Source organism: Solea solea, chromosome 11 (assembly GCF_958295425.1).
Source record: "Solea solea chromosome 11, fSolSol10.1, whole genome shotgun sequence".
NCBI lineage: Eukaryota > Metazoa > Chordata > Actinopteri > Pleuronectiformes > Soleidae > Solea > Solea solea.
Window position 1 is genome coordinate 12,793,330 of NC_081144.1, and position 14,780 is coordinate 12,808,109.

The 14,780-nt window shown below is 41.4% G+C and overlaps 1 protein-coding gene across 5 annotated transcripts in view; it reads right to left on the reverse strand.

The window, feature by feature from the left end:
- Nucleotides 1-447: 447 nt before the first annotated feature.
- scn8aa (sodium channel, voltage gated, type VIII, alpha subunit a) overlaps nt 448-14,780 on the reverse strand; it is a 44,074-nt gene continuing 29,741 nt past the window's right edge. For all 5 annotated transcript variants that reach the window (XM_058643431.1, XM_058643435.1, XM_058643432.1 and 2 more), the window contains exons 21-27: nt 11,612-11,734; nt 7,235-7,519; nt 6,909-6,962; nt 6,534-6,671; nt 6,344-6,448; nt 5,960-6,230; nt 448-5,832 (exon numbers count right to left, since the gene is read on the reverse strand). In XM_058643431.1, coding sequence (XP_058499414.1) covers nt 4,673-5,832; nt 5,960-6,230; nt 6,344-6,448; nt 6,534-6,671; nt 6,909-6,962; nt 7,235-7,519; nt 11,612-11,734 — 2,136 coding nt within the window. In that variant the 3' untranslated portion in view covers nt 448-4,672. The remainder of the gene's footprint in view (nt 5,833-5,959; nt 6,231-6,343; nt 6,449-6,533; nt 6,672-6,908; nt 6,963-7,234; nt 7,520-11,611; nt 11,735-14,780) is intronic.

The window sequence follows — 14,780 nt, forward strand, 5'->3', positions numbered from 1 at the left end:
CATGGCTTTGTATCTCAACCCATCTCACATGAGGCTGTGAGGTTATGGGGGTGATAACTGTAATATCATACCTCTGAGCTGTTTACTTTATGGCCAACCACAAACAGGAGTAACGCAGTACAGATGGACTGCATAGTAATGGGGCTTTAGTCCATCCTCTGCCTGTGGGGGGGTTAACACAGGGCTCTTAACAAATCCATAAGTCCATTGCATTTAAAGGCTGCCTTTCATGACCCTGTTACCACAGCAGCACTCAGCTCCATTTCACAGGATGTTTTCTACTTGCATCCACATACAGCTTCACAAAAGTAAAATAATTCACACAAAATGGCGACCACTACACAAAGTGGGCAAGAGTGGAAGAGATCCAGAGGATGTGCACTTAGGCTCTTTTAAATCAGCAAAAGTCATATTCAGAAGTCAGCAATTCAGCAAGAAACAAACACGTTGTAACTGGAAGGCTGCTTTATTGGTAATAAAAAGGTTCGTGCTCAAATGAAGACAATCTTTCATATATTCTTACCAAGAGTCCAAGTGGTTGTGCAACACACCATCATATTGTACTGTATATTCTCTATCACGGTGTCAAATGATAACAACTGTTTGAGAAGCACACATTTTTCAGCAAAAAAGGAAAAAATAAAAAACGCCCATAATAAACCATGCTTGAAAAAAAAAAAAGGGAATGAGTCCTATAAACACATACTGATACAAAAATAAATCTCAGATGGAAACAAAAATACAGAAGAAATAAAACAGAAATATAGAAGGCAAGCTGCTTTTTCACAAGCCAAGTGGGTGACACACATAGCACTAGGAACAGGACATTTTCGAGTTAGCTGTTTTTCTGTTAACATCACACATTGTTGAATATTAAGATGAAGTAGGGTGTCTAAATGATCCTCTGGCAGTATTTTCTGACTCGACATCCCTGATTAATGTTGTGCTCACCCTCAAACCCCCCCACCCTCCACAGTTTGTGTTTAATTTTCTTTTGTTTATCCCCGTTTTAGTTTTTCTTATCCCTTTCCCAATGTGGCATCGACATTTAAATTTGCAGAAAAAGCAGAAAAAAAGGCACATGCCATTGAGTGGAACACTAGAAACAAATCATTCATGAAAAGAAATGTGAGGATGAGAAGCAAGTACATGATTGTATGAATGTCATGAGAGTCATGGCAGTGGTGTGTGTGGGTGTGTGTTTGTGTGTGTGTGGGGTTGGGTGGGGTGAGGCCCTGGGGAAGGTATGGTCTCGGGCGGATGAGGCAGTCAGTTACACCAGCTGATGTCCTCTTTGGGAAGAGACTATTGGTAAAGTTGGTGGACAGAGATGAGTGTCACCTGTGTGAGTTTGTGTCCATGACAGTGGGTGTGTCCTGTATATTCGGTGAAGGTGACAAATATGACAGTAAGTGAGAAATGTGCTGGTAACATTATCCTTTCATTATGATCAGGCTACAATCCATGGCAAGCAGCTCCAGTAACAGCACATGAGCTATTCCCCAACATAGAAGGGTGCTGGAAAGACATCCACTGAATGTGTTGCACATAAATCAAATGTGACAAACAGTGTTCTTCTGTTTTATGTATATACATATAGACATATATGTATACATGTATATATCTTTTGTATTATATAATATCTATATATATATATCATTCAATTTCTGTCAACAAAGTGAAAAGTGTCTCAAAAAATCCAAAAGTTAACAAATGTGACAAAGGGCATAGCTGGAAGCCATTCTATATTGTTGTTATTATTCTTTTTCTTTCTTTTTTCTTTTTTGATTATTAGTAGTAACATTTTTAAAATTCCGTATTTACAAAAAAAAGAGAACACAACAAAGCATGCCGATAAAATAAAAGAATATAATACAATATTTATAGTTTCTCTCAAAAAGTTTGTTCTTTTTCAGCGATTGTGCCATTTACATCATAGCCTGCACTGTACATATATGTGTTTTTGTGTTTTCCTTTTTGTCTTTTTTTTGTTGGTTTTTTCTTTGATATTCTTTTACAAGTGTGAATGTGTCATTCTAAAACATTACATCCAAGTCGAACATGGGTAAATTGGATGACATTACTCACTACTCCTGTGGTTTTCATTGGGAATGTATTTGGTTTCAGTGTACAGCAGACAAACTGATTCGGAGATCTCATATTGTAAACAGACCTCAGATATTGTTACAGACAAGGAGGTTCTGGTACAGGCAGTGTTAAACACACCAAATAGCATTAGTGGTGTGACGATGGACGCCAGATCTATGTCCGGTCATCCATGTATAAATAGGATCCTCACTCCTGTGTAGAAAAGAAATGGCAGGAATACATTTGGAGGCAGTTGTGTCTTGACGACCACTTGACAAAGCCTCTGTTTTTGTATGTGTTTTTTTTTGTTTTTTTTTTAATGAAAAACACCCACGAAGCTTATTATACAACATAGCTGCATCGATGTGAGGCCTGCTGATGTTTTATCATGGCTAGTGTTGGGTTTCTACCTCCATCTCTGGCTGAATATTTTTGAAGCGGGTGATAGCATTTGAAAGCCTGCTAGTATGTGAAAAGATGGTGTGAGCCTGGGTCCAACACCACACAGTGTTTTAAGAGGTCCCACAAAAGCACAATGATACACTGACAAATATGGGACTTTCAGCACTCTGACTCAGACCAAAGCCAAATCCACCTCTGCTCTGGCATTTCTCTCCTGCTCCCATGGCAGTCAGTCTAAAACCCTGAAGGGAGCAGCTCTACCGGCTTATTGGTCCATATTCATTCCATTATTTATCACCGTTCACCTCCCTGTAATATCAAACAAAATCCATTTGATTCTGTGGACAAAACCACAAGCCCTTCATGGCCATCCAACGTTCATACATGACGAGGCATGTCCTTGTGATAACTCTCTGCTAACTCTGCTGTTTCAGATGGCCAGTGTCACTCTCACTGATCAAAGCTGAGAACGATTGTTTACCAAGGACATCAGAGAAGGACTTCAAGGCTTTCCCCCCCAAAGCTGAGAACTCAAATTGTCAGAAAAGCTCAAAACATAAACTCGTATGAAATAAATCACTCGAAGTACAGTCTGATGTGGTTTTCCATTCTTCCACAAGCCCAATACAAAACGAATATCAAAAACAAAGCAAAGAATAACAGAAAAAAAAACATATTTTGTCCCTTCTTCAGGAAATACAGCGGTAGATGAGTTTTCTGTTGACACTTGAGCACACCAAAGCTTTATTGATGCCCGATATGGATTCCTTGGCATGAAACATCACCTGCCGTAACAGGGACCACAGGAAAGTCAGGAGAGTGACTGTGTGATGGAAGTAAATAAACAAGGTGTAAGCCCAGGATTTGGTTCAGCACTTCCTTCTAACAAGGCCTTCCAAATCTGTGCATCCTCAACATGAAGATATTCTGCTTCCTTTTTGACAATCACACACTCTTTCAAATCTATTCACATTCAGAGCAGCAAAAAACAGGTTCTGGTTTGTGAAATTGACTGATCTGATTGCCTCTGAGTGCTTTCATCCTTCATTCACCTGAAAGTTTGATGATAGGCTGAATCTGAAGATTAAGGTCAACTGGAAAAAAAAACAAAAAAAAAACTAGTGAAAGGTGGGATATATGAATATCATTCCCCCAATATTCTATATGCATATCATTAACATAATATTTGCTTTCCATTTACAGTTCTTGTAACTTTCCCAGTGGACAGCCTCAAACTTATAGTCAAGCCACTGCAGTGGTTTGAGAATGAAGTGTCTTGTGGACTATGATTACTCATGCATGATTCCTGATCAAAACATGCCTTCATGCAAGTCATTTCTATGCATTGAACGAGCACAATAATTATTATTTATCTGCAACTCAGTCTGAGCAAGTTTCCTTCAGCCCAAGTCAAAACAGTGACTATTGACCCCAACCCTGGTCAGTGTGAAAGCCCATGTAGAGAATGTCTTTTTCAGTGTCAGTATAACAAAGAGGAGATGAAACGACTAGTGACATGGGCTAAATGTTATCTTTTTTTGCTGCTCAAATAATGTAAAGATGCAAGTATACTCAGCACAAACAAACAAAAAAATCTTTGTCTGCGGGTCTGGGTTTACCTCCTCCCTCACAAGTGTTTCCCTCCTAACTAAACTTGCTTGCTTGATTGATGTCTTCTTAATAAAGATGGTAAACTCAGTGTTACAGACCCTCTGTTAGACTGCTAACACAGTTCTAGTGGGGGTCTGTGCAATCCGGACCCACAGCATTAGCACTTTGCTGTGGGGGTTCCACACTTGGTGGTGGCAGGGATTTTGCAATTCTCCATTCATCTAGCAGAGAATTCTGTGCCTTGGCAGTTGGTCCCCAAAGAAACGTGTGTCATTGGCCAGCACACTTTATAGTCATTGTTTTTCACTTTGCATTTGTTTTTCATTTCTATGAACTTGGTCACTATGCAGCAAAAGTCCCACGGTAAACTGATTGTGTTTGGTTCAGCTGTCTTTGATGACATAAGAAACAACATTGCCCCCGTAGTATTTGAAATACTGTAAACATTTTTTTTTGTATGTTTTTGTTGTAGTTGTTTTCTCACTTGCAAATGATCACTTTTTCTACATTTGTTGGGTTTGGGCTCAGAGTCTCATCTCGCTGTTTTTATTGGAATTGGAGTCACTGAACCCTAACACTTGGATTCCCACTCATCTTTTTGGTTTTTGTCCTTCTCTTTTCTGGAAAAATCCTCCTTGTTTTCGTCCTGCTTTTCCTTGTCAGGTTTGGTCACGCTGTCGTAAGAGGGGAGAGAGGCTGTGGAAGGTGTGCTCTCCTTCTTCTCTTGGTTGGTACCACCATTCTCAAGCTTATTGTTAGTAAAAGTGTGGCGCTTGAAGATGATGCCACGTCTGATGAGGTGAATGCGGTATGCATTCTGAATAATTCTGGCAGAGACATCCTCCTGTTTGCGGCGGAGAGTGGTGGTGATGGGTTCGTATGACACCTTGGAGGGGTTGGCAGCCACAAATCGCTCTTCCATCTGCTGCCTCAGCATGTCCAGCTCACCACTGTCACCCAGTACACGCTTTGTGAATGCAAACAGGATGTCCAGGCAGTGTATGCGATCGCCACTCACCATAGGCATGTCCATGGCAATTAGTTCTATAGTGTTGGGCTTTGGCACTCGGAGTGGGTGCTCCAGTGCATCGGCAAAGTCAGGAAGCTTGGCAAAAGTAATAAACTGAGAGGCAGTGGGATCAAACTTCTCCCAGATCTCGTAGAAGGTCTCAAAGTCATCCTCACTCAGTGGGTCAGCACTTTCCTCTGTGGCCACGCTGAAGTTCTCCAAGATGATGGCAATGTACATGTTGACCACAATCAGGAAAGAAATGATGATGTACATGACAAAAAAGAAGATTCCCACTGAGGGATTTCCACAGTTACCCTTCACATTTGTACCAGGGTTCTCCAAGTTGGGGTTGCAGTCTGGTGGGTAGTTGAGGATTGGCAGCAACAAGCCATCCCATCCACCTGATGTAGTGATCATGAAGAGGATGATCATACTGTTGCCGAAGGTCTCAAAGTTATACAAGTCGTCAATGCCTGCGCCATGCTTTACATAGCCAAAGTTAGACATGCCGAAGATGGAGAAGATGAACATAACGAGGAAGAGCAGTAAGCCGATGTTGAACAGGGCTGGCAGTGACATCATCAGAGCGAAGAGTAATGTTCGGATGCCTTTAGCTCCTTTGATCAGACGGAGGATACGTCCAATACGAGCCAGCCTGATCACTCTGAATAGGGTGGGTGACACAAAGTATTTCTCAATGATGTCAGCCAAGAACATACCTGAGGAGGAGGAGGAGGAAAGCGTGAAACAAAGGAGGAGAAAACAGTCAGAACACAACACACTTCAACAAGTGTCATATTTAAACGTCTCCTTCACTGCTTTGTGTCGTCTTCTGCGCTCACTCACCAACAATAGACAGGATGACCACCACCACATCAAAGATATTCCAGCCATTGGTGAAGTAATAGTGGCGAAGGGCAAAGAGCTTGAGCAGGAACTCTGTGGTGAAGACTACGATGAAGATGAAGTTGACCCAGTAGAGGATGTCCTCTGTTTCATTTGACTGATCATCTGTTTCCACCATCATGGTGACCATGTTGAGGCAGATGAGGATCATGATGGAGATGTCAAAAACTTGCTGTGTCACAAAATCAAACACCATTCCCTGGATCTTATTCTGTGAATAGAGAGGGCATAAAGAGTAATGATTAATAAGGATTCAACCAACTGCAATATGTGATAATTAATCTGAACAACCAATCAAAAGCAGTAACCCAGAGAAAAATATACCTGTGGCCGAGGAATAGGTTTTTGTGGCTTTTTGGAGCCCAGTTTTTTCATGGCATTGTAGTACTTCTTCTGTTCCTCTGTCATGAAGATATCCTGACCTCCAAAGTAAAGAGAGAAACAAAAAAACATGGTTATAATCATACTCTACACAAATGGAAAATACACTATTAGGAGGCAGAATGGCTCTTATCTTTTTCTTTTGCTGGTTGAAGTTGTCGATAATCACGCCAATGAAGAGATTAAGGGTGAAGAAGGAGCCGAAGATGATAAATATGACAAAGTAGATGTACATGTAGATGTTGACCTCGTAGTCTGGTTGGTCTTCAACCTTAAAGGGAGATGAAATGGTGAAGGTAGTATTTATCCAATTTAAAGAAAATATTTTGTTAATGACAATATCAACTCTTTTTCTATAGATGTAAGATAATGACATGCTCCAACAAGCCAGCTTGGTGCTGACGGTCGCATCATAAGTGTATTTCCTAAGAATACCGATCTATTGCATGCTAACTAATAAGCTGAGATACACTGAGATACTCATTTTCTGAAAAAGTAACAAGTGTACCTCTCTGGAATCCACAGCAGCATACATAATGTCCATCCAGCCTTTGAACGTGGCCTTTCAAAAGAAAAAAATTATTCAGAACATTTGTGGAAACAAAAAAAAACAATAGTACAAAGAAAATTATGAATTAAAAAACAAAATCAAACTCAGATGGACATCACTGCATATCCGACGATAGAGCTTGTGCATGGAAAGACACAAGTGGATGAAGAACAAATGGAATTTGGAGCAGCAACAATACAACAGACAAAATGTTACAAGCACATAGAAAAACAAGTTAAATGAAGAAACAGAGTTGTAGAAGAGAGGAGGAGCAACACTCTCACCACTTGCAGCAGTGCCAGGTAGCCGGCGCCCACATTGTCAAAGTTGATTTTGACGTTCTTCCACCTGACCTCAGTATGGTTTAGGTTCATGAGGGCCTCACACTCGCTCTTGTTGTTGACAACTTCAACAGAAAAGTATTCCTCGGCTGTCTCATTGAAACAGTAGTAGTACTTCCCCGCAAACAGGTTGACACCCATGATACTGAAAATCAGCCAAAAGATGAGGCAAACCAGCAACACATTCATAATGGAAGGGATGGCACCCACCAAGGCGTTGACTACCACCTAGACCAGACCAGGGAAGACAGGATATCACAGTGTCAGAAACAGGAAACAAAAGTATGTCAGTCATCCCCTCCGACAAGACACGACATACTGTTATGGCATCACACATTGTACCAAAAACTGCTATTAAGAGATTTATTACAGGTGGCGTTAAAAGCAACGGTGCTGCCATTATGGTTGCATGTGGCCAAAAAAAATCACTGAGATACTGGAGTGTGAGGAATTAATGGGCAGGACTGTGCCATTCTAATTAGAACTGCACTGATGTCTTTGATCTGTTGTGTATGTGGATAGAAATGCTAAAGGGATACTCACACACCCCCATGCATGTATCCTAAAAAACTGAAATGCTTCTGGTATTATTTCACCTTTAAATTAAATTAATTTATGTATAAATACAAAACATTAACAGAAAATGATGGCAAGAGCCTTTGTCATTGACATAATGGGCCCCGTTTATAATATATCATGTAAGATATATAAAACATTGATTAATAGTGTTTAGCCATACCACTATGAAGTGTCCATTGTTTACCACCCCCACCTCAGTCAGTCAACATTCTTAATTTAACAGATCCCTTAACATAATCCCCCCCCCCCCCCCCCACCCCGAGTCAAACAATGTAAAATCATGACAGTTTTCTTTTAAAACTATGATTCCCAAAAGCCACCCCAAAATCTATTCTTTTCTAATAACCCAATCTGGTTTCCCGAAAGTTAATCATAGCCAGTAATAAGCTCAGCACACAGTGAACCGCTCACTACCGGTTTTAGGCAGGCCGACCAGCAGCTCTCAGGCAGACAGCTGAGCATGCACATCTTTGGCAGACTCGTTTTGTGGAGCCATATTCCCTCCTCACTACAGACGAGGGGAGCTCTAGAGCAGGATTCTCTCAGCATGTACACAACCTTACTGGTGTTGGGCATCATACGTTGCTTATTGTACATAAATCATGTCAAATGTAAAATTGCTTCATTATATTTTTCAAATATAACTTAACTCTTTCCCACACAGTGTTGTTGCTATTGCACTCGCTGAGAGAATGACTCCTTGCTCGTTGTAAGGCACGACTGATCTGCTTTTTTTTCTTTTCTTTTTTTTTTTAAAAGGAATTAGGCCATGCTGTGTGGAAAGCATTCTCAGAAAGAGGGAAAATGGCTTTCAAAAATGCAAAATGTGCATCGGCAGTTATATTACATGCGTGTTACATGGCATTGTGCAATCTCAAGATCCGCCCAAATCAATACATAAATGAATAGAGAAATGTGTGGATAGAGAGATAGCGGCTACAGAGATAATGGCTGAAGCCTTGTATGCGTGTCTGACAAGCCATTCTGATTATTTACATGGGTGTCTGACAAATATCAGTGACACAATAGCAGATTTGTGGGCTAAAACAACATATTGGCCCACTCACAGCAAAGAATGATTGAGGTTTAGTGATTATATCCAAAGGCCCCTCGATGACTAACATATTTAAGGGCTGGTAAAGCTAAAATTGTCTTTTGACAAAGTCTTTTGGTTTGACTTATGTCAGGATAAGAGGAATTTTCTGAAATTTGGATATAGATGGCTGGACAAGGTTTCATTCCTGTACGATGCATTGTTCAAAGGAGTGGGATCGAGATTACAAAGCAGTCTTAAGAGAAAGAGGTAGCAAAGTAGAAAGTCAGAACAGCCCATAATCATTGCATGTTAAGCAGTGCAATGTGTCCATTGAAGCTGAACTGCTTGCTTGGTGCTGTTGAGTTGTGTTTACCTCTGCGTCGCTTCGTGCCCTAAGATTTAACAAGCAGGAATGTAAAAGTTCTCATCATTCCAACTCTCCAAAATCTCTTTTATACAGTGTCATCTCTCCATTCATGTACTCCCCTATTCATTTATTTATTGCTTTGACCTCAGTTTTTCCGTTTTCAATTCAAACAAAAACGGTGAATTAATTGCTGACCACTGACATTATATTACAAAACTACAGCAGGATATAAGTCCTTTGTTTGTCCACCTTTGTATTACAAGACCACCCTTGCCTCTTTTACCACATACACCCAGTGAATGAGGTCATTCATGGGGGAATTGGTACTTCACATATCAACGCTCTACTGAAGCAAATGTGCCATGACTTCCAACCCCAAAAATGACATCATCTTACTGACAGCTCTATTTTCCATCATAACATTCATGATCACATCCAAAAAGCTTATCCAGGGCCTAAAAATATTGATGTCTGCTCATATGCAAGGGCATCACATTTTAGTCACTGGATATCTAGTATGACTGAGAATTTTTAAGACTAAGTCAATTTTCAATCAATCCACCAAATAAATGATTACCCAGGCTTCTTCTGCTGGTCTGTCATTTTTGGGACATACTAAAGAGAGGCAATACATTGTCTGTTTAGGGTTGAGAGTGTTGTCTGAACACTATAGTGCTAGTCAACCTATGGGCCACCACCCACCCAGATCCAGAGTTTAACTGGGCCCATTGTTGCCTCCCAGTTTGCTTCCCGTGGGAGTGGAAGGCAACATGAAGCCAGGGCCTGCTGTATGCACTACAGTATGTGGTGCCATGACATGACAGCAGTAATGCCTTGTGTGAAATGGCAGCCTCGCATATTTGCTAAGCTTCTGCCGACTTTTCCAAAGGAAGGCAATGGAAGTCATATTAAATATTTAGTATGGACAAAAGCAGTCTAGGAGACCAATCTGCCACCAGAATGGACTGTTAGCAGATCAGTCAGTCAGAGGTTATCACCTGAGGTTAGGCAGAAACTTAACAAATGCTTTCCTCACAAAGCCACAACACAAAGAGTGTGTGGTTTCTGTCTCAGTCCCTGATGCACAAAGATCCTGGACAATCAGGAGAGGGTGTGGTGACCCTCCAGCGGTCTGGCCCAGCCAAACCAGGTCTTGGTGAAGTGAGTAGTGGAGGAATAAGGAGGTGCGAAGGAAGAGGAAGAGGAAGAGGAAGAGGAGAAGGGGTGAGGGTAGGGTGGGTGCTGCACAGTGCTGTGCATACAGGGGCTAAGGAGGTGGGGACAGTCTGAGGTGAAGAGGAAAGGCTCAAACTAGTCGCCAAAGCAACCAGTCCAAGAGTAGTCAGAGAGATAGTTCAAGAGAATGAGATAAGGTGAGATAAAAGAGACAGGAGGAGAAAGAGACAGGAGGGACTACGGTGACAACAACCAGGCTCAAACCTCTCGCTACCACCATTCATAAAGACAACCAATCAGATCTATGTATTTTAGAGAGAGATGGCTGAAGCAACCAGCTGTCCTGTTGCAGAGAAGTGTTTAATGTTCTGCAAACCACTAGATATTTTGTTACAAATAAGTTTGATTTCTCTGAGTGGTTGTTTGGCAGCCGTCCTGACAAGTTTTGGTGTGTTTGGTCGGGCAAAAGTTTAGGTGGTGTTCCACAGCTCCCCGGTTTCTGCTGGTTGTTCTCCACGCCAGATGCCCAGATGTATTGAGGGATGGTGTGAGCTGGGGGGGGGGGGTTATGGGAGCAGAGTGGGTGGGGGGTGGGGGGAGTTATGGGAGCATAAGGTGGGGCAGGGGCTCAATTAAAAGCAGTGGTTGAAAATCAGGCCAAATGAAGAGCTACTTGTTGATCTGAATGCTCTATGAGATGGTATGTAAGTTTGGTTTGCATTTACCAATTTCACATTCACTTTGGCCAATTAAGAAGATAGATGAGGTTATTTCTAGTTTGTCACTTGTGTGATGAGGCAGCTTTGTCAAAGTTATTTCTGTTGCTCTTTGGGTCATTGTTACTATGAAACAAATCCATTTTTGTTTGTTGAAGAAAGTCAATTGAAATGCATGTTGTTCTGCTGACAATATAACTTCACTGTGAACTTAACTCAGTCTCCCAGCTGCATCATGACTTGTTCTTTCGCACTAACAAAGGCATGGTACAGGACTGCGCATGGAAAGGTGACTTTTTGGTGTTCATTTCCTGGTTTAAAAAACACTCCCCCAATATTATGGAGTCTTTTTTTGTCCTCTTAGTTTGTTTTTAGATCAGTTCTAGCATGCTTTAAACTGTTGAATGGGCATGCGGAAGGATCAGCTGCTTAGCTTTGGATCTTACCCTCATCCCTTCAAAACGTGACAAGGCTCTGAGGGGTCTCAAGGCCCTTAGTGTCCTGAGTGATTTAATGGGCCCTAGATCGGAGTAGCCCAGCGCATTAGCTACAAGGCTGACTATAGACACCTATACAAAAACAGAGAAGCAAAAGAGGTTCCAAACTGTTAGAAGTGAGAATATTCACTAGAGAGACGGCCCTGGCATAGGTGGAGAGTTGCTTGACATACACACATAAATCGATCCATGTATGTGCATGTATAATATTGCATTTATACATGTATATACACTGAGAGAGAAGGTCAAGGTTTAGTATAGGGTTCATGTGCGTATTATTTTTAGTAGCAGTAGGCCGTAGGGATTGTTTGTCTGTTATTTTGGGGCAGTTGACGAGATGTGAAAAGTCCTTTGTACCTGCAAAAAATGTGGTTGAGAGAGAAAGAGAGGAGATAGAGACATAAGACTCAAATAGAGGGCAAATTAGGCAGAAAAGACTGCTACATGATTTAGTAAAGACACAAGCAAAGGGACCGGGAGTGGAACAGGAGTTGGGGGGGAAAGGGAAGGAGAGAGGTTGACCTGTAGAAGCCGATAAAAACCCAACAGACTTGAGAGCCTTACCCTTGCCCCTCTAACATTGTCTCTCCATGTCGCTCTTGGGCTGAGGCATAAAATCCCATATAATTTAAGACAGACAAACTAATGGAACCTAAGAGAAAGAATACAAGTAAACATGTACAAGTGTGTCATTTTGACATTTCCAAACTGTGACATTGCATTTAGAATCAAGAAGGAAAGCCACAGTCACAGAAGACACACACAAGAACCAGGGGTGGAGGTTAAGGGTAGACTGTACATAGTTATTAGCACTGGATAGCACTGAAAGGACAAAATGACATAAATTACAATTGTTACACACAGTTAACAACAGTTAACAATAACATAACCTCAAAGAAACTGGTGTAGCCCTTCTCACGTCCCACAGCAGCCTCCAATGTAATGTTGCAGCCAAAGAACACTTCATGGTATCTTATCATTAGTTAATAACATTCGTTAAACCCTTAAATTAAACTATTTAGTCAAAAGGTAAATACACATCTATACTAATAGAGCTTTTATCACTGTAATAATTCAAAGCAAATTTAGCAAATTAGTGGTCTGAGTTATTATACCCACTTTAAGTCTGCTCTATAGAGCTGATCTAAGTTGAATACATGTGTATTGCATCATTAGCAATACACATCGGGAAAATGGAGTGTGGTCAATAAGCTGCACTAATGTTCTCTGACGTGTGGTAAGTGGTGGAGGAATGACTTAGCCTTGCTGAAGTCACCTCAGTTATGCTAAGGCGGCCATTTCAGGCTGTCTGCTGCACAGGGAAGATGGTAAGGAAGTATGCTTTGGCTGAATGCAGGTTATTTATGATGCAAGATGCAGAGTGGGCGGCTGTATTATAATACGCCTCAAAATCCTCAGTCAAACAGAGACCATTTAGTTTGTCCAGGAATTAGTGCACAAACACAGGTCGACATTATCCTCAGGATTTTGATGATTTCTTTGCTAAACTAATGTTCTGAGTCTGGATGCTGGAGGGACTGAGGGAATACCAGTTCCTTACAAATAAGGATAAATATCAACAGTCAACACATGTGAAAGCACCTCCAATCATCCACTGACACCAATCGGTCAAATTTACCGCAATAATTACACAACATCCAAAGCTTACCAAAGTCACGGAGGGAGGATTGTTAGAGGCAAAATCTTCATTTTACTGTAGCCATCATCAACACTGACTAAAAGAGATTTCCATTTCAACCATTTAGCTGTAGAAATCCATCAGAACTAACAAAAGAGCAGTAGGAAAAGGTGTCAGCACAGATTAACTGTCCTGGATGAGGCTTTTATTGAGATTCTGCTCAGATTTCTCCATTTCCTCACTCTGTGGCACAACGCCTCTGGCGGGTAGACAGTAAAACAAAAGATTTTGCCTTTATCTATACTACAGTGTTTGGGGTAATTGTCACCTTCAGCCTGACCCTTTGGAGAGGCCCCCAATTGGGGTGCCTGGTCTCTGGCCCCCTGCTGGGCCAGCTGTGCGGTAGCAGCCTCAGCATCTCAACGTCCTTCACGAGCTCTGCAAGGCAAGGCCAGTGACATCTGGGGCTGTGATCCCATGATGACGACAGCACAAACCAGAGCCTCACAGAAATAAAACAAACTAAAAACAAACAGAAAAAAACACAACAAAGCAATGATAATAATCTGAGAAAAATGAAAACTGATGAAGTATGGCATCTATCAGCCTCTCCCTCACCCGAAATTTGTTATGAATTCCATGCTACAGTAAGATGAATATTGATAATTGTTTTAACATAAGAGAAAAATTATAATTTCTACAAACTGATTTACGTTTACCTCGCTAACATTACATTTCTTGTCCCTGACATTGTGCCCTTAAAAAAAGAAATGTGAAAACATTGTCAAAATGGAAATTAAAAGGATGCAAGGCAAATAATGACAGAAAGATGTAACACGAGGAAAATGAGGAGGAACACACTCACACACTAAGAGAAAAATACAAGCCGGTCTAATGATGGTGCCCCCCCATTTGTGAGTCCATGGCAATGGTTTGACCCCACAACATAGAGGCACAACACAACCCAGACTCATCAAACACAATACTTGTTGTTTTTTTTGGAGGGGGAGCGCTAGTGAAGACCACACTTACCGCCGGCTGCCTGTCACCCACCATCATTACATTTCAGCGAGCACAATATCACCACATTCCTGAGGATACGTGTTCAAGAGGGAAGGAGAGGAGGATAAGGAAAGAAGGGAAGGAGAGGGACACCACACTTTGATTGACATGTGGCGCCCTGCACTGTCCAAAGTGTTGGGCTTGAGATCACACCTACAGAGAGGGAGTATACAATGGCAATAACCAGAACTATAGAATTAAGTGTGGTATTAGTGTCATGAAGTCAACCTCTGTATGTGCAGTATGTGTCAGTGTTCTAAGTATAAGCTGAAAAACTGCTGCTTCTTTAAGTGAGCCGTACACAATTAGAACTAGGGATGTCCCAATCCAGATCTCAACTATCAGATCCGACATTTTTTAAGTGGGTGAATGTTGAGGTAACAACTATATAACTATAGCCCCGCCACTCAAGTGCAG